Consider the following 25,925-nt stretch of genomic DNA (forward strand, 5'->3'; position numbering starts at 1 on the left):
AAAGCCAACAGCCAAGAAAGAATTCTTAAGATGTCTTTGGTGCAAAATGGTGGTTTATTAAAGCAGGGGGACAGGACCTTTGGGCAGAAAGAGGAGCAACTGGGTCAGGAGGAGTGGCCCCTTATAGACTTATGAGTTGGGAGAGGCAGGTAAGGAAAAAGGGAGGTTTCAAAAGAACTTTCGTATGCTAAAGAGGACCTGCCAGATACTGGAGCCCCTGCCATTTTTCAAGTTAATGTTGTTTTCCCCCCCTAGCAAGGGATTAACATTAAGATAGCTGGGAGATTCTTGGAAGACTTATCACGAGTCCCACCCAGGAGTGGAGGTGGGGGGAGGTTGGAGCTAGAATTACCTTTTGGCTCTAGCCAAAATATCAAGGCAACTGAGTCCTTAGAGGAATGTCTCTGCCTGTTCAAGGACTGGTCAATGAGCTCTAACGAAATTTAATAATTTTTTCTTCTGCCTTTGTTTCAGTAGTAGGACGTCACCAAGCCCAGGATCAGGGTAGCAGGAGCCCCAGGGCTCAGCAGGTTCGCTTCTCTCCACAGGCTAGGTCCCACCCCTGGGGAACTAAGGCAAGCCCCGCCCCCTCTCCCCCATCCTGGGGCCAGCCCAGGTGCGCGGAGGGAGGAGGATCCTCGCTCAGGTGCCTGCTCCCTGCGCCTGCGCTCTACGCGCCCCGCCTCGCCAGGTGCGCCCCGCCCCCCTCCCGACCGGCCACCTTCCATAGCTGCGCGGAGGCGGACGCCATTGGCTCTAACGCCCGCCGAATGCTTGGGAGGTTGGCGGGGTTCTGAACCGTGGAAGAGTCGCTGAGTGTCGCCGGGGCAAGGGGCGAGTGAAGAGCGGACAGAGGCGTCGTGGCCGTAGGAGGCAGCGTGTCCGCAAACCGAAGGTCCGGCGAGGTGGGGGGTGGGGGGTTTCCCGGAGGCTTCGGCAGGAGCGCCGGCGCAGCACCTCGCTGACCCTCTGGGAGCGCCCGCACCTGAACACGAGGCTCTCTAGCGCGCGTGCGCGGCGAGGGTCTTCCCGCACCTGATCGCGAGACCCTAACGGCCAGCGGCTCGAGGCTTCCCCTGCGCTGCCGGCTGGAACCCGTCATGGCGCAGCTGTGTGGGCCGAGGCTGTGCGGGGCTCTCCTCGCCCTGTTGGCTTCGCTGCTCCTCTTCCGGGCTGAGGCGGCCGACGGAGAACGTGGCGTCCACGGTGAGGGCCAGGGCGGGTCTCCCGGGAGGAGTGGAAGGCCGACAGGCGGAGGGCGGGGCGCGAGGGGACTTGGGCAAGGTCTGAGCCGGGCGAATAGGCGGGAGAGGGAATTGGGGCGACCTGGTGAAGCTCGGGGGGTGTGGTGGAGCGGGCTGTAGGAGATTGAGCCTGGGGCTGAGGTTTGGGAGCCCCTGGGACTGAGGACGGGCGGCGGAGCCAGAGTTGGGAAAGTTTCCTGCGGGTGAGGGAGGAGACTTAGGGGTATTGACCAGGAAGGAGTGGCATTGGCCCTTCCTGTGGCAGGAAGGGGGTGAGAGGCCCAACAGAAGACCGGCCTTCTCCTGGCAGAGGAAAGTTCTGCGGCCCAGGGGGAGCCCTGAGAGGCCGGGCCTGAGAGGGTGGGGATTGGATTAGGTGACGCAATGGCAGTTTTAGCCTCTGGCAAGAAGCCCCCACGCCCACCTCTTCAGATACTGGACCACAGCCTCTCGAGAAATCTTAACCTGGTTCAGTTGCAGTAGAGCGCCTCCAAAATGATGCCTCTCAGGAAGAAGAAGAAAAGCAAAAGTGTTGGAGGGGAGAAACTTTGCAAAGGTGCAAGAGTGGGGACCCCTTGATATAAAAAGAGTATTGGCCTTGAGAAGCTGGGGTTGGGGTTGTGGAACTGGTCCTTACAGGCTGGTGGAGAATAAGGCCCTATTTAAATCTCTACATTCTCCAGAAGTTTGGCCTGGGAAGGTCATTTTGAACAAGTGTTGTCATAACCTCAAATGCTTCAGACAAGCACAGCCAGGCTTTGGAAAAAACCCCTCTTTTCAAAGGAGAATTCACTGATTCAGCAAAACTTATTGAGCTCCTGCTGTGTGTCAGGGATGATGCTGGCACCGGTGGTAACAGTTGTGACTCAGACAAGCCAGGTCCCAGCACTTAGCTTGTATTCTAGTGGGAGAGACAGAGACAGTAAGTAAACATTCAGGTAAAGAGCAGTCACCGCAGTATTAAATTACTAAGAAGTAAATGAACAAGGTGAAGTACACAAACAGCGTGATATAAGATGATGGGGCTGCTTTAACTCAGGTGGTCAGGGGAGGCCTCTCTGAGGAGGGTGACGTCTTGAGCCCTAACACAAAGACCTCTGGTGGGTGAGAGTCCATGGAGGTAATGGAGTCAGCGGCCTCCAGGTTGGAGGAAGCCTGGTAGTATTCAAGGAAAAGACACAGAATCATCCTAGCTGGAGTAGAAGTGGGGGTGGGGAGAGAATTGGAGGAGGATGTGAGATGGGAGAAGTAGGCAGGAGACCGGTGGCTTCGTAGGCCAGCGTTTTGGGTGGAAAGAGAAAAAAGCAGGGTGTGTGTGCCGCTCATCACCTGTGGTGACTTCTGTAATTTATTTATTTTTTTAAAGATTTTATTTATTTATTTACAGACAGAGATCACAAGCAGGCAGAGAGAGAGAGAGAGAGAAGAGGAAGCAGGCTCCCTGCTGAGCTGACGGCAGAGGTTTTAACCCACTGAGCCACCCAGGCGCCCCACCTGTGGTGACTTCTGAAGTCTGTTAATTTACCCACGTCAGAGGCAGAGAGGGAAAAATGAGCTAATGGGGATGTCAGGGGTCATTGGGGAGAGAATCAGCTCTGTAGGTCAAGGAATCAAGAGTGGAGGTAGGTGTTGGCACCTGGGTGGCTCAGCAGTTAAACGTCTCCCTTTGGCTCAGGTCCTGATGCCATCCATCATCCTGCTAAGTGGAGAGTCTGCTTCTCTCACTTCCTCTGCCTTTCCCCCCTGCTTATGCGTGCTCTCTCAGAAAAATAAATGAAATCTTAAAAAACAGATAAAACAGGGACACCTGGGTGGGTGGCTCAGTCACTTAACCATCTGCATTCAGCTCAGTTCATGATCCCAGGGTCCTGAGATGGAACCCCGTGTTGGGCTCCTTGCTCATTGGAGAGCCTGCTTCTCCCTCTCCCTCTGCCTGCCACTCTGCCTACTTACGCTCTCTCCTTATCTCTCTGTCAAATAAATAAATAAAATCTAAAAAAAAGTAAAACAACTCATAGGAAAAAAATTCAGGGGGTGCCTGGGTGGCTCAGTAGGTTAAAGCCTCTGCTTTCAACTCAGGTCATGATCCCAGGGTCCTGGGATCAAGCCCTGCATCAGGCTCTCTGCTTGGCAGGGAGCCTGCTTCCTCCTCTCTCTCTGCCTGCCTCTCTGCCTACTTGTGATCTCTGTCTGTCAAATAAATAAATAAAAATCTTTAAAAAAAACATTCAGGTGCTGAACATACTTGCAGTCTGAACTAGAATTTGACATGACTTTTTTCTATGACATAATCATGTTAGGATGTGCCTTTTAGTTACCTGCTCTGGGACTTAATCAAAACTGAATTTAGGGTTAACCTCTGTTGCTTACTGAGTTCTGATCCTTGAAACAGCCTGGTTGGGTGGTCAAGCTACAGGTCTTGCCTAAGATCACGCAGTTGTAATTGACAAATTCAAGTCTGGCTTCAGAGGCCTTCTCTTTTCCTGGTGGCCTTTCTGGCTGCTGCAGCTGGGTGGACCTCCTGACCTTTCAGAAGTACTCTAGTCTCGATGGGTGAACTAATGACCTTGCTTATCTGAAGTTCTGTTTGTTTGAAAGCTTTCAGTAGTTTAATTTGAACCGGGAGGTAGTTTTGATTTTTTTTTTTTTCAGGCAACAGGGTCTTCCACTAAGAGTGACATGTTTCTCCAGCCCCATGCAACTGCATAGGTGCCACTAGATGAGTATGGTGAGGTGGGGAGTGTGTAGTGAATGTGTGTGAGGGGGTGATGGTAATGGTTGGTCAAGAAATTTGATCTTTGTGAAGACGTGATGGGGCTGAGGGGTAGAGGAGAGGCGATAGGGTCGGTGAATTGTTGGAGTTGAGGTTTTGGAGGGCATGAACTGGAAAGAAAGGATATGATGGGCAGTGAGTGAGATGCTTGAAACTGAGATTCCAAGAAGTTCTGTTTCTTGAGACAAGGTCTAGGCATAACCATTGTAGGATGAAGCTGAGGGGAGGGCAAGATCACTGGGGAAGAGGTCTAGGAACCAAGAGGCCAGGATGGTCTGAGGGTCACCAACCTGGATATGGAAATCAGCTGGGAATGATGAGGGAGGCAGCATGAGAGACAGTGAGCCAGGAGCTAAAGTCATGAAATGAGGAGTAGTGATGTGGGAAGATAATGCACAAGGTGGGGTACAGACTGCTTTGATGGTGATTAATAGCTGGACTTTGGAGAGGGCAGAAGAACAGTGTAGAAGCAGCACCAGAAGCAAGGAGACCTACCCTCTTGGAAATGTCCTTGAGGGAGGAAGGGTTTGGTTAGAGTAAGGAGAACGTTATGATAATGTTCAGAGAGGAGATGAGGAAATAAGAGATTTTGCTTAAGGCAATTGCTAAGTTCCCAAACCCTGGAAGTTAGGGGGAAGAGGGATGGGAACAGTCTAGGATGTCTGGGGATGAGGGGAGTTAAGTCTGGAGTCTGGGCTGATGTCGTGATAAGAAAGTGATAGGAGTGCTGTCGGGTTCAAGGCTGACAGTGTTGGGCAGGGACTGGGTGTTGGAGGGCAGATGGCAGGGGGTGTGGTTAAGTAGTGGATACTTGGACCCTGGACAGAGGGTGTCCTGAAACTGGACCCTTGCAGCTGGAGGTGGGGGAAAGCTGATACTGCTCTGCGTGTTTCTAGCGTTCAGGGAGGGCGCCAGTCTACCATGGAAAGCACACTGAGATTATAAGCCCTCCGCTCCCAAGAGGCCTCCAACAGGCTTTATGTGACTTGTAGTTTGTAGAATTGGGATTTTTTTTATTTTAAAGATTTTTTTTTTTTTTTTTTAATTTGACAGATCACAAGTAGGCAGAGAGGCAGGCAGAGAGAGACAGGAGGAGGAGGCAGGCTCCCTGCTGAGCAGAGAGCCCGATACGGGACTCGATCCCAGGACCCTGAGATCATGACCTGAGCCGAAGGCAGAGGCTTTAACCACTGAGCCACCCAGGCGCCCCTATTTTAAAGATTTTATTTGGCAGAGAGGCAGGCAGAGAGAGAGCAGGAAGCAGGCTCCCCGCTGAGCAGAGAGCCCGGTGTGGGACTCAGTCCCAGGACCCTGGGATCATGACCTGAGCCGAAGGCAGAGGCTTTAACCCACTGAGCCACCCAGGCGCCCCTGTTCTAAATGTTTTAAGGGCTTTATTTATTTATTTATTTATTTGGGGTGGGGGAGAGAGAGAAAGAGAAAGAGAGAAACCGACTCTGCTGAGCAGGGAGCCTGATGTGGGACTTGATCCCAAAACCCTGGGATCATGACCTTGAACTGAAGGCAGATGCTTAACAGACTGAGCCACCCAGGTGCCCCTGTTTTAAGAGTTTATAATGGAATATAAAATTCCTTCAGTCTTCACAACACTCTTATGTTATTGTTCTGTGTGTAAAAGAAACCCCTCCCATCTGAGTCCCATTTGAGTTATTTTAAAGAAATGCATCTGTGGGGATGCCTGGGTGGCTCAGGTCACAATCCCAGGGTCCTGGGATCACGTTCTGAATTAGGCTCCCTGCTCGGTTGCGGGGGTGGGGGGGGCGTGTTGCTTCTGCAAAAAAAAGAAATATCTCTGCATGTTCCCAGAATTTATCTCAGTAGGGACTGTGGAGGAAAAGCTGATGAGTCTCCTTGCTTTGTTACCCAATAGTGAATTCAAGTGCCTTTTCCCAGACAAACCATTGTCAGGACAGCCTCAAGATTAATAGTGCATTCTGAAGCAGGCAACATAAGTCTAGATGTCACACACAGAAGGGGACTTTTTGCTAACACACTTGCCAGAAAACACTTTTATACTAACTAAATCCAGAATATGTATAAATCACAGAGAGACCCTCACTTCAGCTTGGGCTACATTCTAATGTCCTCAGGGTAGTTATCTTGCTAACATTCTCAGCTTTTACTGCTAAACTAAGTAGATTTTAAAGAGAAAACTGTTTATTGCAGAATTTTTCTGACACCAGATGGAATGGGCTTTTCCACAGTTCTCAGTGGACACCCATTTAACTCATTTCTGACACCCAACTCCACGGAGTTAGCACAGAGCCCACGGGTTACCAGCTCAGTCCCACAACCTGCTTCTCCCACACCTTCAGTGGAAAGTCCCAGGTTGTCACCTGTACTTCCAACCTATGTGCTATAAATCAAAGGTTCCCACAACCCCCTTGGATTTAATAATTTGCTAGAATGGCTTACAGAACTCAGATACATTTACCAGTGTATTATAAAGCATAAGGATGAATAGCCAGATGAAGACATGGAGTGAAGTCTGGGAGGGTCCCCAGCACAGAAGCTCTGTCCTTGTGGAGTTTGGGGTGAGCCAGCCTCCTGGTACATGATGTGTTCACCAACACACCTCTCCTAACTCCTTTGGTTAGGGTCTTTTAGGAACCCTCATGTAGGCATGATTGATTATTAACTCAAACTCCCATCCCCCACCCCTTCCTGGAGGATGGGGGTGTGGCTTAGAGTTCCAACCCGTCAGTCTTTCCTCTGTCTGTCTGGCAGTCAGCCCCTATCCTGAAGCTCTCTACCAACCCCCCCCCCCAGTCATCTCATCATGACACCACAGAGATTCCCAAGTTCTTAGCTCTTGTTTCAGGAACCTGGCTCGAAAACCAGCACTCCTAGTACTTAAGAAACCACAAGGGAGTGGGGAAGAAACCACAAGGGAGGGGGCGCCTGGGTGGCTCAGTGGGTTAAGCCTCTGCCTCAGGTCATGATCTCAGGGTCCTGGGATTGAGCCCACATTGGGCTCTCTGCTCAGCAGGGAGCCTGCTTCCTCCTCTCTCTCTGCCTGCTTCTCTGCCTACTTGTGATCTCTCTGTCAAATAAGTAAATAAAAATCTTAAAAAAAAAAAAAAAAGAAAAACCACAAGGGAGGTACAGTGGGGTGTGTTGGGGGTTGGCCAAATCTGTTTGTCTTACTGTGTCAAGAGATAGGCTGAATCCATAATCAGAGCTTCGCCTTATCTTCTGGTTTACATACTCCAAGCCTCTAAAAATCTGCATTTTTTTTTTTTTTGAAGCAGCCAAGCCTAAATCAGTGAATATGTGGCTTTCTGAATTAAAGTATATGGGGTTTATATATTTTCCGGGTTTATTGTTAGGTTAGTATGTGTTTGTTGCATATACTATTGTACCCACATTATGAGTGAGGAAATAGGCACAGGAAGGTTAGAACTGCTTCTAGGTAAGACAGCAGGCTAGTAAGAGGCAGCCAGGGATACCTGCACACACAGATCCTTTACCGGAACAGAGGATCTGTCCTACAGGCTTTTGTCCAATGCCTCCGGTATGTGTCACTCCCCTATCCCAGAGCCTTTGGTTATTTCCTTTGTACCTTGTGTTGGCTTACAAGCTCTTTGAATTTCAGATGTGATTGTAGTATTTTACCTTGTGTGATTTTGTTGTTTTGTTTTGTTCTGTTTTTTTGCCCAAGTGTGTCTTTTTTTTACTTGTAAACCCCTGGAGGTCAGATGACCGCATCTCCAGTCAGTGCCTTCTATATAGGATGGCTGCTCAGCCCAGTTTACCCTGGACGGTTCCAGTTTATGCCACCATATGTCACAGAGTGACTATTAAGAATACCCCCTTTCCGGGGTGCCTGGGTGGCTCAGTTGTTAAGCATCTGCCTTTGGTTCAGGTCATGATCCCAGGGTTCTGGGATCGAGCCCCGAATGGGGCTCCCTGCTCAGTGGGAAGCCTGCTTCTCCCTCTCCCACTCCTCCTGCTTGTGTTCCCTCTCTCGCTTTGTGTCTCTCTCTGTCAAATAAATAAAACACAACCTTTATTTTTTTAATTTTAAGATTGTGTTTATTTATTTGACAGAGGGAGAGAGAGCACAAGTAGGCAGAAAGGCAGGCAGAGAGAGAGGGGGAAGCAGATCAGAGAGCCTGTTACAGGGCTCCATCCCAGGACCCTGTGATCATGACCCGAGCCGAAGGCAGAGGCTTTAATCCACTGAGTCACCCAGGCGCCCCTGTTTATCCTATAGTTTTAAGTTTTTTAACTGAAAGTTTTAAACAAAAGGGACTGTAATCCACTATTCTGATAAAACCACTGCTGACTCTTAAAAAACAAAAGTAATGCATTCACAAGATTAGAATACTCACACTGTACTGAAAGATCCAGATGGAAAAGAAAAACTGGAAAAGGCTCTCTCCCTCCTTCAGGCCCTTTCCTTAAAGGTGCATTCATACACACATCTAAATTAAAAGTTTAGGAAGGAATTAAAATAGTAAACCATTCTCTTCCTTTTTCCCCCCTCTTAGTCTTCCATTATTTTCTATACCAGCACACATGCCTTCGCCTGTTTTGAACAGCGCTGAGTATCCCCTTGTGTGCAGGTCTCACAAGTTACCGAACCAGCACAAACCAGATGTCTTGATGGTGAATTTGCAGCTGTTAAAGGTCTGTGAACACCAAGCCCTTTGTGGATTTGGCAGTCCTTGCCCCCATTCTTAAAAACATTTGGATTATGTGACTCTTCATTGCTTTCTTTGCTTTTTGATACTGAGGAGTGACCTGTACTCTTATTTTTCTGTGTATAAATAGGATTTTCCAATGTCTGAGGATTATTATAACAGAACTCCTCTTTGGCCATTGTCCTTAGAATTTTTTTTTTTTTTTAAGATTTTTTATTTATTTATTTGACAGACAGAGATCAGAAGTAGGCAGAGAGAGAGAGGAGGAAGCAGGCTCCCCGCGGAGCAGAGAGCCCGATGCGGGGCTCGATCCCAGGACTCTGGGATCATGACCTGAGCCGAAGGCAGAGGCTTTAACCCACTGAGCCACCCAGGCGCCCCTGTCCTTAGAATTCTAAGTTGCGTTAATGGAAAGAGTAGTGCTGTTTCTAGTGCTGGAAGGGCGGGTTACAAGTTCTTGGCAAAGGATAATCCCGAGGAATGCATGGTCGGTATTGTTATTAGAAATGTGAACCCTGGGAGTCTGTTTGATAGCTTCTGACTGCGCATAAAAGACCGGCTGAGTTCTGTAATGACAGGGCTGGAAAATCTGAACAGGGTGTTTTTATAAACACTATAGAGAAGAGACCAAACTGTAGTTTGGGTTTGCTGCCTGTGTATGGCCTGTGAGCTAAGTATGGTTTCTACATTTTTTTAATGTTTGAAAAAAATCCAGAATATTTCAAGACACGTAAAAATTACATGATAAAATCTTAGTGTCTGTAGGTAATTGACTGGAATGACAGCCATGCTCATTCATTTACATGTGTGTCTTAAGGCTGCCTCCATACTGTAATGACACGGTGGGGAAGTTAGAACAGACTGTGACCCATAAAGCCTGAATAAAGGCGGACCTTGTTTGCGTGGTTTTCAACATGCACAGATTTCAGCTACCACAGTGTATTAACTCTGGGTACTTGGGTCAAGTACAAGTTTCAGCTACTAGCTCTTCAAGCACAGATCACTGTGTAGATGACATATATGTGTGGTGATTAATCACTGCACATCTGTGGCTCTGTTCACACACAAGGCAAAGCATTTGGTTGTGTTGCCTGCTTGTTTCCCAGTGATAATTCTGTGTTAGAGTTTACAGAAATGCTTAATCGATAGAGGGGATTGGCCAAAAAGGATGAAAAGTGCAGCCAAGAGAAAAAGTGGTAATGCTGGAGGCGTGATTCCGATGGAACAGAGGTGGAGTGATGGAAGCACTCACCAGCCTAGGGACTGTGGACACTGTCTTGATTTGGGAGACCCGGTAGACAGCCAGAGGAGCCCTAGTGACAGACATGAAATCAGGGGCACCTGGGTGGCTCAGTGGGCTAATCCTTTGCCTTTGGCTCGGGTCATGATCTCAGGGTCCTGGGATCGAGCCCTGCATCGGGCTCCCTGCTCAGCGGGGAGCCTGCTTCCCCTTCTCTCTCTGCCTGCCTCTCTGCCTACTTGTGATCTCTCTCTCTCTCTCTCTCTCTCTGTGTCTCAAATAAATAAGGAAAAAAAGAAATGAGGAAAGTGATGACAAAAAGGATGATATCCCAGTGGAAGGAATGATGGCAAAAACTTTACAAAAGGTAAAGCAGCTCTCAGAGCAGTTGAGACATTGAAATAACGAAGGATAAAATGTTGGACGCTGATCCAAACTTAGAAAGATGTAGGACAATTCACTAAGATGAATTGAAAATAATGCTTGTTCTGAATCCAGAGTTAACATGGCTTAAGAACATTGCAGCACTGTTCAAACTACTCTTGGTAATTTTTTTTTTTACAAAGAAATTTAAACAATTTGTCAAGTTTCTTTTTTTTTTTTTTAAGATTTTATTTATTTGACAGAGAGAGATCACAAGTAGATGGAGAGGCAGGCAGAGAGAGAGAGAGAGAGAGAGAGAGAGAGGAGGAAGCAGGCTTCCCGCTGAGCAGAGAGCCCGATGTGGGACTCGATCCCAGGACCCTGAGATCATGACCTGAGCCGAAGGCAGCGGCTTAACCCACTGAGCCACCCAGGCGCCCAATTTGTCAAGTTTCTAATACTTTAGCCACATTGTACTAAGTAAATATTAATTTTACTATTTTTCTATATATTTGTAACCCAGAGTTTTTAATGTTTTGACAAATTTAAAGGACTTAGAAGTTACAGATTTTCCTGTTGCTTTTCACACTATAGTGCAAAGCAGGTACTGCTTGTGTTCACTGTTTGGCGCACCATAAAAAAAAGTTTACTGAGCTTTGCTCTAGAAAAACAGATGGGAGGAAGAGAACCATTTCATGAGTGTTTTCAGGCTGGTGAGATGCTCTCAGGCTCTCTTTTATTAGGCAGACAGTGAGGCAAGATGTCAGGTTTTTTCATTGTATAGCACCCAGGGGAGTAGAAAGTGTATCAAGAGCTGGACTCCTAGGAAAGAAGTACTTGTTTTAGAAGTAAACTTACTCTGAAGGGGCATAAAAACACAAATAAGTCAGGGCGCCTGTGTGGCTCAGTGGATTAAGCGTCTGCCTTCAGCTTGGGTCATGGTCTCAGAATCCTGGGATCAAGCCCCACATGGGGCTCCCGGCTCAGCAGGGAGTCTGCTTCTCCCTCTCCCACTGCCTGCTGCTCCCCCTGCTTCTACTCTCTCTCTCTGTCAAACAAATAAAATCCTTAAGAAATATATTGAAAAAAAAAAACAAAACAAAACACAAGGGGCCCCTGGGTGGCTCAGTAGGTTAAGCATCTGCCTTTGGCTGAGGTGGTGTTCCCAGGGTTCTGGGGTGGAGCCCTGCATTGCGCTCCCTGTTTGGTGGGGAGTCTGCTTTTCCCTCTCCCTCTGCTGTTATCATCCATCCTCCCGGCCCTGGCCGTATTCTTTCTCACTCTTTGTCTCAAATAAATACATAAAATCTTAAAAAACAAAACTAAAAAACAGCAAAAGAACGAGTTGGAGGTGGTTGGGTGATTCAAGGGAGAGATCAGGTAGGATTGAAGTAAGGGGTATACCGAGGGTTGGAATTTGGTAAAGCTGGGAAGTAGATACACTGGTGGTACAGTATTTTCTGTACTTTTCAGAATATTTGAAGTAGTTTATTAAAATAACTTAATTTTCTAGAGTAGGCACTGCAATAGTGCCTTTTTGGAGAATGATTAGATACAGTCGTCTTTTTTTTTTTTTTTTAAAGATTTTATTTTTATTTACTTGTCAGAGAGAGAGAGGGAGAGAGAGCGAGCACAGGCAGACAGAGTGGCAGGCAGAGGCAGAGGGAGAAGCAGGCTCCCTGACGAGCAAGGAGCCCGATGCGGGACTCGATCCCAGGACGCTGGGATCATGACCTGAGCCGAAGGCAGCTGCTCAACCAACTGAGCCACCCAGGCGTCCCTTTTTTTTTTTTTTAAGATTTTATTTATTTGACAGAGATTACAAGTAAGCAGAGAGGCAGGCTGAGAGAGAGGGGGAAGCACGCTCGATCCCAGGACCCTGAGATCATGACCTGAGCTGAAGGCAGAGGTTTAACCCACTGAGCCATCCAGGTGTGCCCCTAGATACAGTCTTCTTAAGCCTGTAAAATTAAATTAGGTTGGTAGTGCCTGGGAGCCTGAAATCCCTGCAGTGTTGTCGTTAGCAGGTGACAGCAGGTTATTCCAGCCCAGTGCACGTGGCGTGAAGGTGTCTGAGCCATTGGCTTGTGGTCCTGGTTACAGCTCTGGTGACTTGAGAACCAGAGTAGCCTGTTCTCCATGACAAAGACCAGGCTGTTTGGCAGTTTTATCACAGCTAGTGTTCCAAATGCCTGTCAGAGTTTTGTAATTTAGCTTCAGATTTCAGATAATGCGTGATTTTTAACCATTTCTTATGCTTTTCTAAGAGAATGTTAAGGTTTCCTAAAGACAGAAGTACCATTTCTACATATTCTGAAGCGAGTATTTCCAAATTTGGTGCTCCTCAGCTTCTCTCCACTTTCCTCTGCATTGAAAACTTACAGGATATACATTCATTTTGCACTAGCATTTGTGAGCATAGAAATAGGGCTAGAGACATTTTTCATGATCGTTTCCAATTCTGTTCTAAGACCAATATATCGTCGTATCTCTTAATAGTAATAGAATCATTTATTAAAGAATAACTTCCTGAAAATTGATTCTACCAAGTTCCCCTCAGCCTTGGCCAGTTGGTGTGGTGCTGTCCAAGACCTTGTCATTGAGTGACTATAAACAGGCCCAGCAAAGGGCCTGGCCTGTTGAGTCCTCAGATGGCGTTAAGGGCCCTGAGGAATGTTTTGGTTTTTAGGCATCTTCAGTTTCATGTTTTCCCACTGCGTGTTACTATACTGCCTTTTTCTCTCTGTCTGAGGGAGGGGTTGTCATGTTAATGCCCAGCTCTAATGGGACCAGTGTGAATTCAGATTCAGCTCTGCTTCTGGTTGACTTAACCACCCCAAGCCTTGGTGTCCTCATTTGTAAAGTGAGCGAGTTACATGATCCGCAGTTTTAGTGTGACTGTTAGAAATAGTGCACATAATGTGCCTAGTGTAATGCTTTACGAAGGTAGCAGAGGGATTTCAAGACATAAGTAATGCTCAGCATGTTGGTTCTTTTTCTTATTTTTTTACCTTCAGATTTTATTTCTAAGTAATCTCTACACAAACTTGGGGCTTGATATCACAACCCTGAGATCAAGAGTCACACGCTGTACTGACTTCACCAGCCAGGTGCCCCCATTTTGGTTCATTTTTATTTTAATCTGGATCTACCAAAGTACAGTGCTTTAATTGAGGGGGGGAAAAAAGCCTTTAAGGAAAATGCTAAGTCACGGAAGCCGTGTTACATACCAAAGTATTTCTGACTTTTTGTACAAGCCATTTGGAGAGCAGTGAAGGAGAGTGTACTGACGCTCTTTGGGGTGGTGGTGAATTGAAGAATGTGTGGCCTGTGCATCTGAAAGGACACTGTCTTCTTCGGAACAAACAAGCAGACAAAACCAAAATGCTTTTTCATGAGTTCACTTAAGTCTAAACAGTGAAAATTTCTATCATAGAGGCTTAAAAGCATAGGGCAAAATGAGAATTTTCTCCATTTCACAGGGAGTTTCCAGAATCAGAGAAAGGATTTTTTTTTTTTTTTTTTTTAAGATTTTGTTTATTTATTTGACACAGAGAGAGACACTGTGAGAGAGGGAACACAAGCACAGGGAGTCGGAGAGGGAGAAGCAGGCTTCCTTCAGAGCAGGAAGCACAATGTGGGGCTTGATCCCAGGACCCTGGGATCATGACCGGAGCCGAAGGCAGAGGCTCAATCCACTGAGCCACCCAGGCGCCCCAAGCATCTGACTCTTGATCAGTCTTGATCTCAGGGTTGTGAGTTCAAGCCCCATGTTGGGCCCCACGCTGAGTGTGGAGCCTACTTTAAAAAAAAGAGAAATTTCTAAATTGCCCTGTGACAAAAGTAAAGTGTCCCTCCGGTCCCGTGTCCCCCATCTCCTCCTACCCCACCCAGGGAACCTAAAAATAAGGCTGTTTTCTGAAACTTCAACTGTGAAGTCAATGTGTCATCATTAAGAGCAGATGAGAGCTGCTCTCTGGGACATAGTGGCCTCCTAGGCCTACAGGGTTTGTTTAAAGAGACCATCACATCTACTGGAAGAATGTTCCAGTCAGGAAAGGAAGTGTCCCAGAGGCACACCTTGACTGGTATCTTGACTGTGTGTCCTGAGTTGTTTCCTGGGAGCCTCTGGCCTTCCTGGTAGGTCCTAGTGGAGGAGGGAAACTTACAGCACACTTCTCCTTACTCTGACTCCAAGGGATGGGCTCCGTTTCTGCCTGCTTTCTGAGGTGGTCTGCTCATTGACGGGTACATCCAAGCTGCTTGACCGTTCTTTCCCGGCATCCTCCTACGCGCTCTGTCAGCCGGTGACCGCATCCCTGTGTTTGGTCAGCTGGGCCTCCATGAGTTAAGTGTCTGAGTGACAGAGATGAGGGCCAGATTCTGGGCAGTGTGACTTCACTAAGCTAAATGCTCTCCAGCCCTAGAGAGGTTTTTTTCTCCTTTTTATATACCCTCAGCCTTGTATAGAGCGTGTACCTGGCCCCCTTGCTTTAGGAAAAGTTACCAAATTTCCACCCTTGAAGAGGTAGGTGGTCAGCCTGTGGCCTTCTGTGCTGTGGCGTTGTCTGGTGGGTCCCACCTAAGCTGCTTCGAGCCTCGTTGGGCATTCTCTCGGGGTTTTGTTTTGAGATGTAGTTCACCTGTGATACAGTTCACGCATTTAGAGTGTGCAGTGCTTCTCTCGGGTTTTTTGTCTGAAAGACTGTCCCTGAAACTGCTCAGGAAGCAAGGACACCAAGCAGTCCGGGTGAGTTGCAGGCACTCAGCTTGGCAGGGCGTTGGATAGGCTGTTACCTCTGTAGCAGTCAGGGTCTGTGTCTTTGTCTCCCCACCACCGCCACCCCCCGCCCAGCGGCCTCTAGGTTGTTTTCACTTTGGGTCACATGTGGTTTGTTGTGTGGCTCTGCTCCGTCTTGTCTTGCTGTTAATAGCAGTGCTGCCTCACATTTGACAGCCGGGATTGAGTAAATTCTACACCAGAGAACCCTTTTCCTACACTGTTTTCCTTGGGCCTTGTTGATGATGAGTTGTGTGACCTTTGGCATGTTGTCAAAAGTATCTGCTCCAGGTGCACACCCAGCTGATCCTGGTTAATGTGTTATGGACAGGAGGCCTGTTTTTTCTTAAACTGCTTTATTAAAGTATTCACATACCATAAAATCAGTTGTTTTGAGCATACAATCCAGTGAGTTTTAGTACATTTACAGAGTTGTACAACCATCCCCACAACCTAATTTTAGAACATTTCCATCATCCCCAAAAGATCCCTGTGCCCGTGTGCAGTTCACACCATCCCCCAACCCCACAGCCCTAGGCAGGCAGTAATCTACTTCCTGTCTCTCTTGAGTTCCCTTTTCTGGACATATTAAATGATTCATATGAAATATTCATATTCATATGAAATATCCAGATAAGGTACTTTTTAATTGGTGATTTAAAGGATGGTTGCTTTCAAATTAATAGAAAGATTCTTAAGTTCAGAATACGCTTTTTCTGCTATACTAGTTTCCTGTGGTTTATTGGTGTGTGTGAGAGTTCCTTGAGGTTTTGTTTTTTATTTTTAAGATTTTATTTATTTGACAGAGAAACAGAGATCACAAGTAGGCAGAGAGGCAGGAGGAGAGAGAGGGGGAAGCAGGCTTCCCGCTGAGCAGGGAGCCCGATGTGGGGCTCAGTCCCAGAACCCTGAGATCATGACCTGAGCTGGAGGCAGAGGCTTAACCCTCTGAGCCACCCAGGCACCCCTTCCTTGAGGTTTTTGCTCAGTACTACAACCTTTTTGTCTATAAATCGATGTTTTGTGGAACATTTGGTTTCATGCCCGTTGTTATATTTTAGAAGAAACAAGATTCTGCCCTCTGCTTTCAAAAGCTGTCCCCTAGTTAGTGAAGTAAATCTCACAAACATGAAAATAATTAGGAGTAAATGACAGCATATAACCAAGTGCTGGGCCCTGGGGTACTTTTATTTGAGCTGATTATTAAGCACCCTGCTCAGATTGCAGTGCCCTTGTGGCAGAAGACGAGATGGGTGGAGGCCAGGGAAGTAGGGGAGGTGATGTGGACTCATGATCCCAGGAAGAGATAGGGTGGTACTGGGCAGACGGTGAGTCACGTAGTCGGGTCACTCCCTTTTCAGCTTGCTTTCTATCCTCTTGATTCCTCCAGGAGAAAGTTTGTCTTTGGTGCAGACGATATACCTCCAGCACTTGCTTATCTCTTTCTTTCTTTTTTTTTTTAATTTAATTTGACAGAGATCACAAGTAGGCAGAGAGGCAGGCAGAGAGAGAGAGAGAGGAGGAAGCAGGCTCCCTGCTGAGCAGCGAGCCGGATGCGATGCGGGACCCAGTCCCAGGACCCTGGAATCATGACCTGAGCCAAAGGCAGAGGCTTTAACCCACTGAGCCACCCAGGCGTCCCTGTCTCTACCTTCTTATGATCTCTCTAGTTTTCGGTAAAGATTTTATTTATTTATTTGAGAGAGAGACAGTGAGAGAGAGCATGAGCGAGGAGAAGGTCAGAGGGAGAAGCAGACTCCCCATGGAGCTGGAAGCCCGATGTGGGACCCGATCCCGGGACCCCAGGATCATGACCTGAGCCGAAGGCAGTCGTCCAACCAACTGAGCCACCCAGGCGTCCCTGTCTCTACCTTCTTAAGAGACAGGAGCTGTCTAGGCCTTTCGGAGGCAGATGTAGCTGGCTGGAATTTTATAACATTTTTTGGTTTGTTTCCCTTGTACTAGAGTAGGGTCCGATTTGGGGGCTCCTCTTGGAATGCTCAGGTAAAAGCCTGGAGCAGAGGCGTGCTGTCAGTTGCCTTGGGAGGCGGGAGGGCTAGAGTGAGGAGCTTCTTTATGAGGCTCTTGTGGAAATTTGAGTGTGAAGTGGCTGACCTGGTCAAACAGTGGATAAGGAAGGTTAAGACACATCCTTCAGTGCTAAGTTCCCCCTTAGCGTCTGGTGGGGGTTTTTGCCTTCGAAGGCCTATTTCTACACTGGATATTGTGTGTCTTTAATAATCAGGAGCAGGGACAGAAGGAACATGCAACTGAAATATAGTTAAGTTGGGTGGGTTGGTATCTTTGTTGTTAGATGATGTGTTTCTTGCCTATACAAGGAAGGAGTCGCTAAGCCTGGTGGCTGCACTTAAGAAAGGGCTCGCAGAGAAGCTGTGCTGGATCTTGGGGTTCAGGAAAACTGGGGGCCTCCTCCTGTAGGTCTGTGCATCTTCTCTGTTGGCAAGATTTGCCCTGCCAAGCCAACTGGTCTCTGCTTTGTGTTTTAGACTTTTGTCGAGTTCCGAAGAAAGTGGGAAGATGCCGGGCCTCCTTCCCTAGATGGTGGTACAACGTCACTGAGGGGTCCTGCCGGCAGTTTGTGTATGGTGGCTGTGACGGGAATAAAAATAATTACATGACCGAAGAGGACTGTCTTGAGAAATGTGCTGGTGTCACAGGTAAGACATTATTCCCTGGGGAAATGGTATAACCTAGAGATCATTTATTAACTGGGATGTGATACCTTTTGCCTTGTGCTCTTTCTTCCTGGCTGAACTTGGGGGATGTTTTTAAAAAGCAGAAGAAGCAGGCACAGTTTGAAGGTCGCCCACACGGTGGTTTCATAGCGGTCTTCTCCCTCTTCTTCCCAGAAAGGAGAGTAGACCACAGGCTGGAGCTGGGGGGAGGGGACATGGCTGCCTTGACTTCCTTTCTCCCCCTGCTGAGCGTAAGTCCCACCTAGAAGAGGGGAGTCCTCCAGGCCACTCAGGCTGCCCACCTGCTCCCTTGGCATTTGGGTTATTTTTACTTCTGGGACAAATGACTTGAGCTTACCCAGCCAGCCAAGCTATGAGTCAAATTAAAACTGGAACATACTTGGGGTGCCTGGGTGGCTCAGTCGGTTAAGTAGTTGCTTTCAGCTCGAGTCATGATCCTGGGGTCCTGGGATCCCTGCTCTAGAGATGAGCCTGCAGCCTTGTTCGGTTTTATGTCTCCTCACACACTGGCTCTAATCTCCCTTGGCTTCGAGTTCTGTGTTCAGAAAGCAGATATGCTTATTAAAGTTGTAAACGAAGAGGGGTAAACAGCAGTGGCCTTGGCTGTGGCCTGAGGTTCAAAACGGTGCTCGAGCACACAAGCCCAGAGTGACGGAGCACCTCGAGGAATGTTTTGTTGATCTTTGTGTTGCACTGCCCCGCAGACATTCAGTAAGTATTTAGAAAACTGTGGTGGCCGGGTATTACTTTGGGATCATACAGCCAAGTCCCTCACCTTTTGGGGGGTAACCTTAACAGATGGTGACTGAGGAAAATACACTTTTTTGTTGTCTGCTGTGACTCCGGTATGGGAGCAGGAATTAAAGGGAAATATTTTTGCTACCTTTTCTCTTCCTTCTCCATTAAGAGTTATCTGTAGCAAATGTGTCTGCCTGTTTTAGTTTCTCCTTACTTTTCAGGAAAATGGTTGAAGTTTTAAGAACATAAGCAGTGAACAGTGGGCATTCCAATAGGATGTTGCTACAAAGGGTCACATGTTGTGTTTTGCTGGAGAGGTGGTCTGTGGTCCGGGGCACCAGAGAGCTCCTGTGTGGGCACCCAAGTGTGGCCCCACTGCATGTCTCATGGAAGCTAGCCCGCAGGTTTGGGAGGAGGAGCGAGTCGTTGGAGTCTTTTGCCAGCATATTCTCTCCCAAGCAGGCACCCTCTGTGGGAAGCCAGTATCATGAGAATGTCAGTTTATTAATTTATAATGAGAACCAGAACTACCCAGGGGACCCAACACTCACGTCTCTGAGTCGGCTGTACCTTTGCTCTGTGCAGGCAAGCCGCACGGCCAGATTCCCAGAAAATTGCTGGCTCTGCAGAGGCACGGAGCGAGGGGCGCGGACTTGTGATATGGATGTTCAGTGGCGTCAGGTGATGCCGGCCCCGTGACTCTGCCCTGGGTCTGCTGGGAACCTCTGGGAGGCAGGGGAGCCAGGTCCTGTCCTTCTGGACCCTGCCAGTGCTTCCCTTTTTGTACCTCCTTCGCTGGCTGTCCTCTCCACCCCACCCCATCAGTTCATGTGTATGTTAGAGAAAATACATGTAGCTTAAAATTTTCCTATTTCCCACAGTTCGGTGGCATGAAGTATGTTCAGACTACTACATACCTCACTTTCTTAATTCATTGGGTGAATGAATACAGTTAAGCAGATTATTTGGCCCTGGAAGCCATTCTGTCTTTTTATTTTTTATTTTTTTATTTTTTGACAGATAGAGATCACAAGTAGGCAGAGAGGCAGGCAGAGAGAGAGGAGGAAGCAGGCTCCCAGGACCCTGAGATCATGACCTGAGCCGAAGGCAGAGGCTCAACCCACTAAGCCACCCAGGCGCTCCCCAATCTGTCTTTTTAAAGTCATTTCACGCATCTTTGCTCTGATTACCAGTGACGGATCTTAAAGTTGAGCCCACAGGGGCCGTCTTGGTTCCTTATTTCCAAGTTCTTGCAGGCTTGTGGTCCAGCATGTACATCAAAGGGCCCACATAAAGGAGAAACGGGAGTCTTGGTGAGAGGCACCTGGGACCATGGCGGCTCAGGGGACTTTGCCTGTTCTGTGTCATGGTGCATTCTTGACGTGCACTTTTCATTGTGTTTGTCCCCTCGCAGAGAACACCATTGATGAGCTGGCCACCAGGAGGAATGGAGCGGATTCCTCTGTCCCAAGTGGTAGGTTCTTAAAGCAGTCTAGGATAGAATGAGGGCCCTCTGGACCAGGGAAAGACATCTGTAATTTGGGAGTCGTGTGAGGGCTTCCACCTCCCTGTCTGGGGCTCTGCCTGGGCAGCAGCTTCTAGCTCCTGGCTGGTGTTCTCTCACCAGGGAGTTTACACTCCATCGGTTGAGGGGGCCCAAGGGCGCTATGGGGCTTCCGGCTTGCTCTGCTTCCTCCTGGGGAACAAGGGATTGTGCCTGTTGCTGCTGCCTGAGGCTCAGAACCCTTCCGTCTCTCTGGGCTGGCCTGGCCTCAAGTCCCCTGGCCTCTGCCTGCTGTGTTGTCTTCACTGCCCCTCCCTGCCTCTCCTTGCCTCATCTGTCTCCTTTGTTCTTGGTTGTCCTTGCTGTCCCCCTCCCCATACAGAGTCCTCTGTCTTCTGCCACCCCGCCTCCATTCCCAGGGCAGTCCTTGATCTCGAGCTTTGTGTTAGCTTGCTTTGTAGTGCTGACAACAGCTGCCCCATTCCTCCTTTATGCTTAAAGGACTCTGCATGCATCAGGAACCTGGGGTGAGTGGTGCAGATGCACTGGCAAGTCCAGCCCAGCTTTCTTGAAGGCCAGTTCCCAGACAGTGGGCTCTGCTGGGCAAGACCTGCTGTGGAGGGAGGGAATCTGCCCCTGTCCCATTTGAGGGCAGCACCCCCCCCCCACCCATTTGGCCATTGGCTCTGCACTGATTGCAGCCTTGACTTTGGTCCTCTGGTTCTGGCACCAGTGCTCAGGTGAGAGTGAGCATTTATTCGGTCAGTGGTTTGCTGGCTTGTTCGAGTCACTCTTGAGTTGTCCTAGGCCAGGAATCCTTTGACTGTCCTGACCATTGCTTTGCCTGGGTTCACTCTTTATTCCCAAGCTGGCCTCTAGGGTCATATAGAACCTCAGGCATTGGCATGGTCTCTCTAGTTTCCATCCTGTTGTAGAAGAAAATATCTACAGGAGGGTGCTCCTCACTATGTCAGAGAGTGAACAAGACCATCTTGCTCATCACTCCAGAAATTGTGGCTGGGATGAGTTCCCTTAGTAACCCCTGAGGTGACAGGCAGGCCTCCCCATCCAGCATTCATTGCAGTGTGTATGATAGAACCTGTGAGGCCTGGGAGGCGACAGACCTACCCAAGGAGGGGACTCCACTTCTAGGTGCCAGAGTGTCCATGCTTCCTTAGTGGGCCCTGCTAGTCCCCATGTACTGTGTCCATCCCACCCTCCCTGACTTGGATGTTTCTGTTTTAGTTTCCAGAAGGCAGGATTCTGATGACCTCTCCAGTGACATTTTTGACTATGAAGGTATAACTTTTTAAAACTACTTGGGTATGGGAAAAACGTGTTTTTTTTCTTAGTTGGGAATTGAGACACACTTGAGTATTTCCATTAAGGAAGGTGTAGAGCAGAGCCTCCTGACCTCTCCCAGGCAGTAGAACTCACAAGCATGCCCCAGGGCTGCTGGAAGTGGCTGTGGCACACATGTGGGCGGTGAAGCTTGACTTTGGAGAGGCAGTCTGGTGGGGTGGCTCTGCCTCTCCCCAGCTGTGTGGCAGCGGGCAGGGGCCTGCATCTGCCTCCCAAGTATGAAATGAGCTGCTCACAACAGATCTCTCTCTTTTTTTTTTTTTTAAAGATTTTATTTATTTATTTGACAGAGATCACAAGTAGGCAGAGAGAGAGAGAGGAGGAAGCAGGCTCCCTGATGAGCAGAGAGCCCGATGTGGGGCTCGATCACAGGACCCTGGGATCATGACCTGAGCTGAAGGCAGAGGCTTTAACCCACTGAGCCACCCAGGCACCCCTCACAACAGATCTCTTAGGGACCAAGTTAATGCATGTGCAGTATCTAGAATGGTGCTTGACATAGTGTGATCTTACTGACGGGAATCTGGCTGTAAAGAGAAAGATTCCCCCAAAACATGGAGGACTGTCAAGTGGGCCAGACTAGCCCTGTCTGTAATTTACAAGTCCTTTGGCAGAGAGCTGTTTCTCTGTTGGCTGGTAGCAATGTGACTGTTCGGGAACATTCCAGCTCCGCTTCACATCTGAGTCCTGCTAACTCGTACTCTTTGGGTTGTGTTGTTCCCAGAATACTGCACTGCCAAAGCAGTCACTGGGCCTTGCCGCGCATCCTTCCCACGCTGGTACTTTGATGCAGAGAAGAACTCCTGTGACAGCTTCATCTACGGAGGGTGCCAGGGCAATAAAAACAGCTACCTCTCTGAGGAGGAGTGCATGCACCACTGCCTTGGTGAGCCTGCCTGATTCCTAAATGCAAGAGACAGTGGTGTGTGGACGAGGCCCCTTGAGAGGACATGGGTCCGTTGCCCTGTCCCTAAAAGAAGACCTCAGCAGTGCTGCCATTTGGACGCTACCATTCTCTGGCTCCCTTGTGGGGAAGAGGTGGGCTTTGGGCCCAGCTGTTGCACAGACATGTCCTAGGTCCCCACCAGGATAGTAAAGCCTCAGAACCTCAAAAGAGCTGGAAGAAATCCCTCAGAAAGAGCCTCCTGTGAACCCCTGGTGGGTGGCAGCTCTGGAGGGCAGGAGGACCATGAGCTGACCTTGGTGTTATGTGTTCTTTTCCAGGCAAGCAGTTGTACCCTTTCCTCCCCCGTGGCTCTAAAGGTAAGAGGCCTCTGGCCCTCCTCCACCTGCTTGCTCTGACTAAGCTCAGCTGTGTTTTATAGGCTCCTGTTGTCTCTGACACATAATCCTTCACTATAAACCCCTTTTGGGTTGAAAGTCCTGTTTCTGCATGAGAACGGTCAGGCAGCTTGAAACATATGGTGGATGTTTGTCTTGCCACGCATTGTAATAAATGAGGCAGGGGAGTTGGAGGAAGGCAGTCTCCACCTGGGCAGCCCCAGGGTGACTGGAGGACAAATCCTACTGTTGGGCTTATGCCTTCTGCTGCACACAGGCCTCAGGCTGTCTCTAGGTTTGGAGGGAACTTAGCTGCTGAGGGGTGTGCTGAGTTGCTCGTGGGTGACAGGAAGTTGGAGAGCCCTTACTCTCCGAGTGAGACAGGGCCAATCCTGTTGTCCCCAAGCAGGCTGGTCTGACAAGACTCTGGGCCGCCTCTTGCTTTTGTTTCTGATTTGCCTGAGTCATGGATGATGGTGTTTGCACAAGGACCGGCCACACTGGTTTGGGCTCTTTACACCTGTTTTCCTGTTCAGGAGCCCAGACCTGGCCTGCACGTCTGTCTGCTCTGTTCTAGACCAGTGAAGCTGGAATCTGGGTTGCCAGGCATGGGGCAGAAAGCAGCCCAGCCATGGAGGGTTGCGGGTGGAGAAGGAACAGCCCCTGTCCATTCTGTAGCCACACGGCTTCACGTGGGAGAGGGAGCCGGGGTGCTGGCACAGCAGGCCACATTCTTAGCTGCAGCCCCACCTGAAGGAAGGCATCTTAGCTGATGCCTACACAAGCTGTGCTGTGTGAACACAAAACCTCAGTGTTTTATGTTTACACATGAGCCAGAGGTGTGTGCTTTTTACATCCTGGTACCCATTTGGAGGCTTTGGATTCCTGCACGATTTGCCCCCGAGAGGTGGAAGTGGGATTTTTTTGTTCAGAAAGAGAGAACACACACAGCTACTGGGTGCAAATAGCACGGCACCTCCTTTTCTCAGTAACCTCCTCCTCAGGACTGTAGGCTCCCTGAGGACTCCTCAGGCAGGCAGTGTCCTTCCTCCAGACCCTCCGGGGCTGGGGTCCAGGGAGGTCTGGCACAACAGCTGCTGGTCCTTGCCCTGAGCCCGCGTGCGCGAGTTCTGCGTGTGCCCCTTGCGGCCGCGCGCTGGCTGTGCTTCTCCTCGCCCTTCTGGTTCTGAAGCCTTTCTCTGCTCCCCAGTGGTGGTCCTGGTGGGGCTCTTCGTGATGGTCCTGATCGTCTTGCTGGGCGCCTCTGTGGTCTGCCTGATCCGGGTGGCCCGGAGGAACCAGGAGCGCACCCTTCGCACTGTCTGGAGCACTGGGGATGACAAGGAGCACCTGGTGAAGAACACCTACGTCCTGTGAAGGCCCTGCCAGCCAGAGGCCGCCCTTCCTCGGGCCTCTCTGCAGATGGCGAAAACCTGGGGAGGGAGGGGAGACAAGTGTAGCATGTGTGTATGTGCTTTTTAAAATAGAGTGATTGGTTTGTGCTTGTACGATCATTAGGGCTTCAGGTCTGTTTGTTACTCCAGAAGGTGAGGGGGCTTCTGCTGTCCTGGCTGGGTCTGCTTTGAGAACCTTCTAGGAGGAGGGCTCTGCCTCACACTGCACGTGGTCTGGCCCCAGGCCAGAGTCGGCTGTTATTCACTTTAGTTCTCTGCTCCAGGTTTTAGTTTTCTGGGATTACATGGAATCCTGTAGTGTCCTTTCCCACCGCAAAAGTAATGTCTTCATAGTTTCCTTTGTTTGTTTGATGTATGTGTTTTTGTTTTGTTTTGTTTTTGTAAACAGAAAAGTTTTGTTTTTTTTTTTTAAATTAGGATTCTGAAAGGAGAAGAAAATGTGCAAGTTTAATAAAAAGGGTCTTCCCTTTTAAAATAAATTTCAGCAAGTGCTTTCTTTCTTTATAGGATTGCTGATTTAAACTCTACCAGAATTGGGCGCCTGGGTGGCTCAGTGGGTTAAGCCTCTGCCTTCAGCTCAGGTCATGATCTCAGGGTCCTGGGATCAAGTCCCGCATTGGGCTCTCTGCTGGGCAGGGAGCCTGCTTCCTCCTCTCTCTCTCGCTCTCTCTGCCTGCCTCTCTGCCTACTTATGATCTCTCTCTGTCAAATAAATAAAAAATCTTTAAAAAAAAAATAAACTCTACCAGAATTAACATAGAGCACTATGTAAGATGTCCCATTCTAGAAATGGCCTCCTTAAAAAAAAATATATCTCTTTCAAATCTTTTTGAATGAAATACATCTTGCATCGCCACTGAGTGCCCATAAAGATTCACCAAACAACGCCTGCGATAATCTCTGGCATTTCCTTCTGTCACTTTTGAAAAATTCTAGCCATACCCCACTCTGTTGGTTTTTGTTTTTTTGTTTTGTTGTTTTTTAAATAATGACCCACTATAGACTAACCCACACCTTGAGACACTGCCTGCGAGGGCACAGGAGGACCGGACTGAGGGTGTGTCCTGGCCAGGGGAAAACTCAGACCTTTCTGAGACTGGAGTGGCTTTGACCAAAATTACTTTGGCATCCATGATTGTAATCTTTCCCCGTGGCTCTGCAATCTTTCTCAGGTCTCCCATGTGCTTCTGCGGTGAAATGGGGACAGTGTACCACCACCTGGCTGAATTCGGCCTCCAGGCTTGGCCCCCATTCTGCTGCCTGCCTGTGGGTGTTCCCTCCCTGACCCTAAACTCTGTAGGCTCTTCCTTTCTTCCTCCCCATTGTCCACATGCATAGTCCTGAACGTGGAGCAGTGTTGGGGGAACCCATGGGGTCAGGCAAGTGGCCTGGGGCTTACACTTGCACAGGTGACTGAGGAAGCTGAGCAAGGCCTCTTTCCCTTCACTCTTCCTAGAAATCCCCTCAGGCCAGAAAGCTCACGTTCTGTGCACTGGGGGAGAGACTTGCACCCCATAGGGCTTAGACCTCTGTTCCAGAGGCAAGTTGGGCAAATACCTTACGTCCTCCTTAGTAGTCTTCCTCATTTGTGGAGATGTTGCTCGGGGATTCTGGCCCTCTCCCTGCCAAGCTTCCTAGGCAGCCTGGCCATCTAGCCTCAGAGGTTGGTGAGCAGATGAAGCCTGCCTGCTGTATCCCAGATAGATGAGGACCCAGCTCAGAGAAAGCCTGTGGTCCCAGGAAGGAGGCAGTCCTGGGAAGAGACTCTTCACCCACCATTCCAGGTGTGCAGCAGGGAGCAGGTCACTCAACTCGTTTGAACCCCCAGTTTCCTCATCTGT

The 25,925-nt window shown here is 48.8% G+C and overlaps 1 protein-coding gene across 2 annotated transcripts; it reads left to right on the top strand.

Moving 5' to 3' along the window:
• The first annotated feature begins 638 nt into the window (after positions 1-638).
• LOC111161603 (serine peptidase inhibitor, Kunitz type 2) lies at positions 639-24,467 on the top strand. 2 transcript variants are annotated; one of them, XM_022525361.1, is made up of 7 exons: positions 649-1,206; positions 17,575-17,745; positions 19,937-19,996; positions 21,272-21,325; positions 22,113-22,274; positions 22,613-22,651; positions 23,880-24,467. In XM_022525361.1, exons 1-7 carry the CDS (start codon positions 1,101-1,103, stop codon positions 24,044-24,046), a joined length of 759 nt encoding a protein of 252 aa, XP_022381069.1. In that variant the 5' UTR covers positions 649-1,100; the 3' UTR covers positions 24,047-24,467. The 2 variants fall into 2 exon arrangements, with proteins under 2 accessions (XP_022381070.1, XP_022381069.1); XM_022525362.1 differs by lacking the exon at positions 19,937-19,996 and having other exon boundaries at positions 639-1,206.
• The last annotated feature ends 1,458 nt before the right edge of the window (positions 24,468-25,925 follow it).

The sequence above is a fragment of the Enhydra lutris genome, unplaced genomic scaffold (assembly GCF_002288905.1).
Source record: "Enhydra lutris kenyoni isolate GAN:26980312 unplaced genomic scaffold, ASM228890v2 scaffoldscaffold85, whole genome shotgun sequence".
In the NCBI taxonomy this organism is placed as follows: domain Eukaryota; kingdom Metazoa; phylum Chordata; class Mammalia; order Carnivora; family Mustelidae; genus Enhydra; species Enhydra lutris.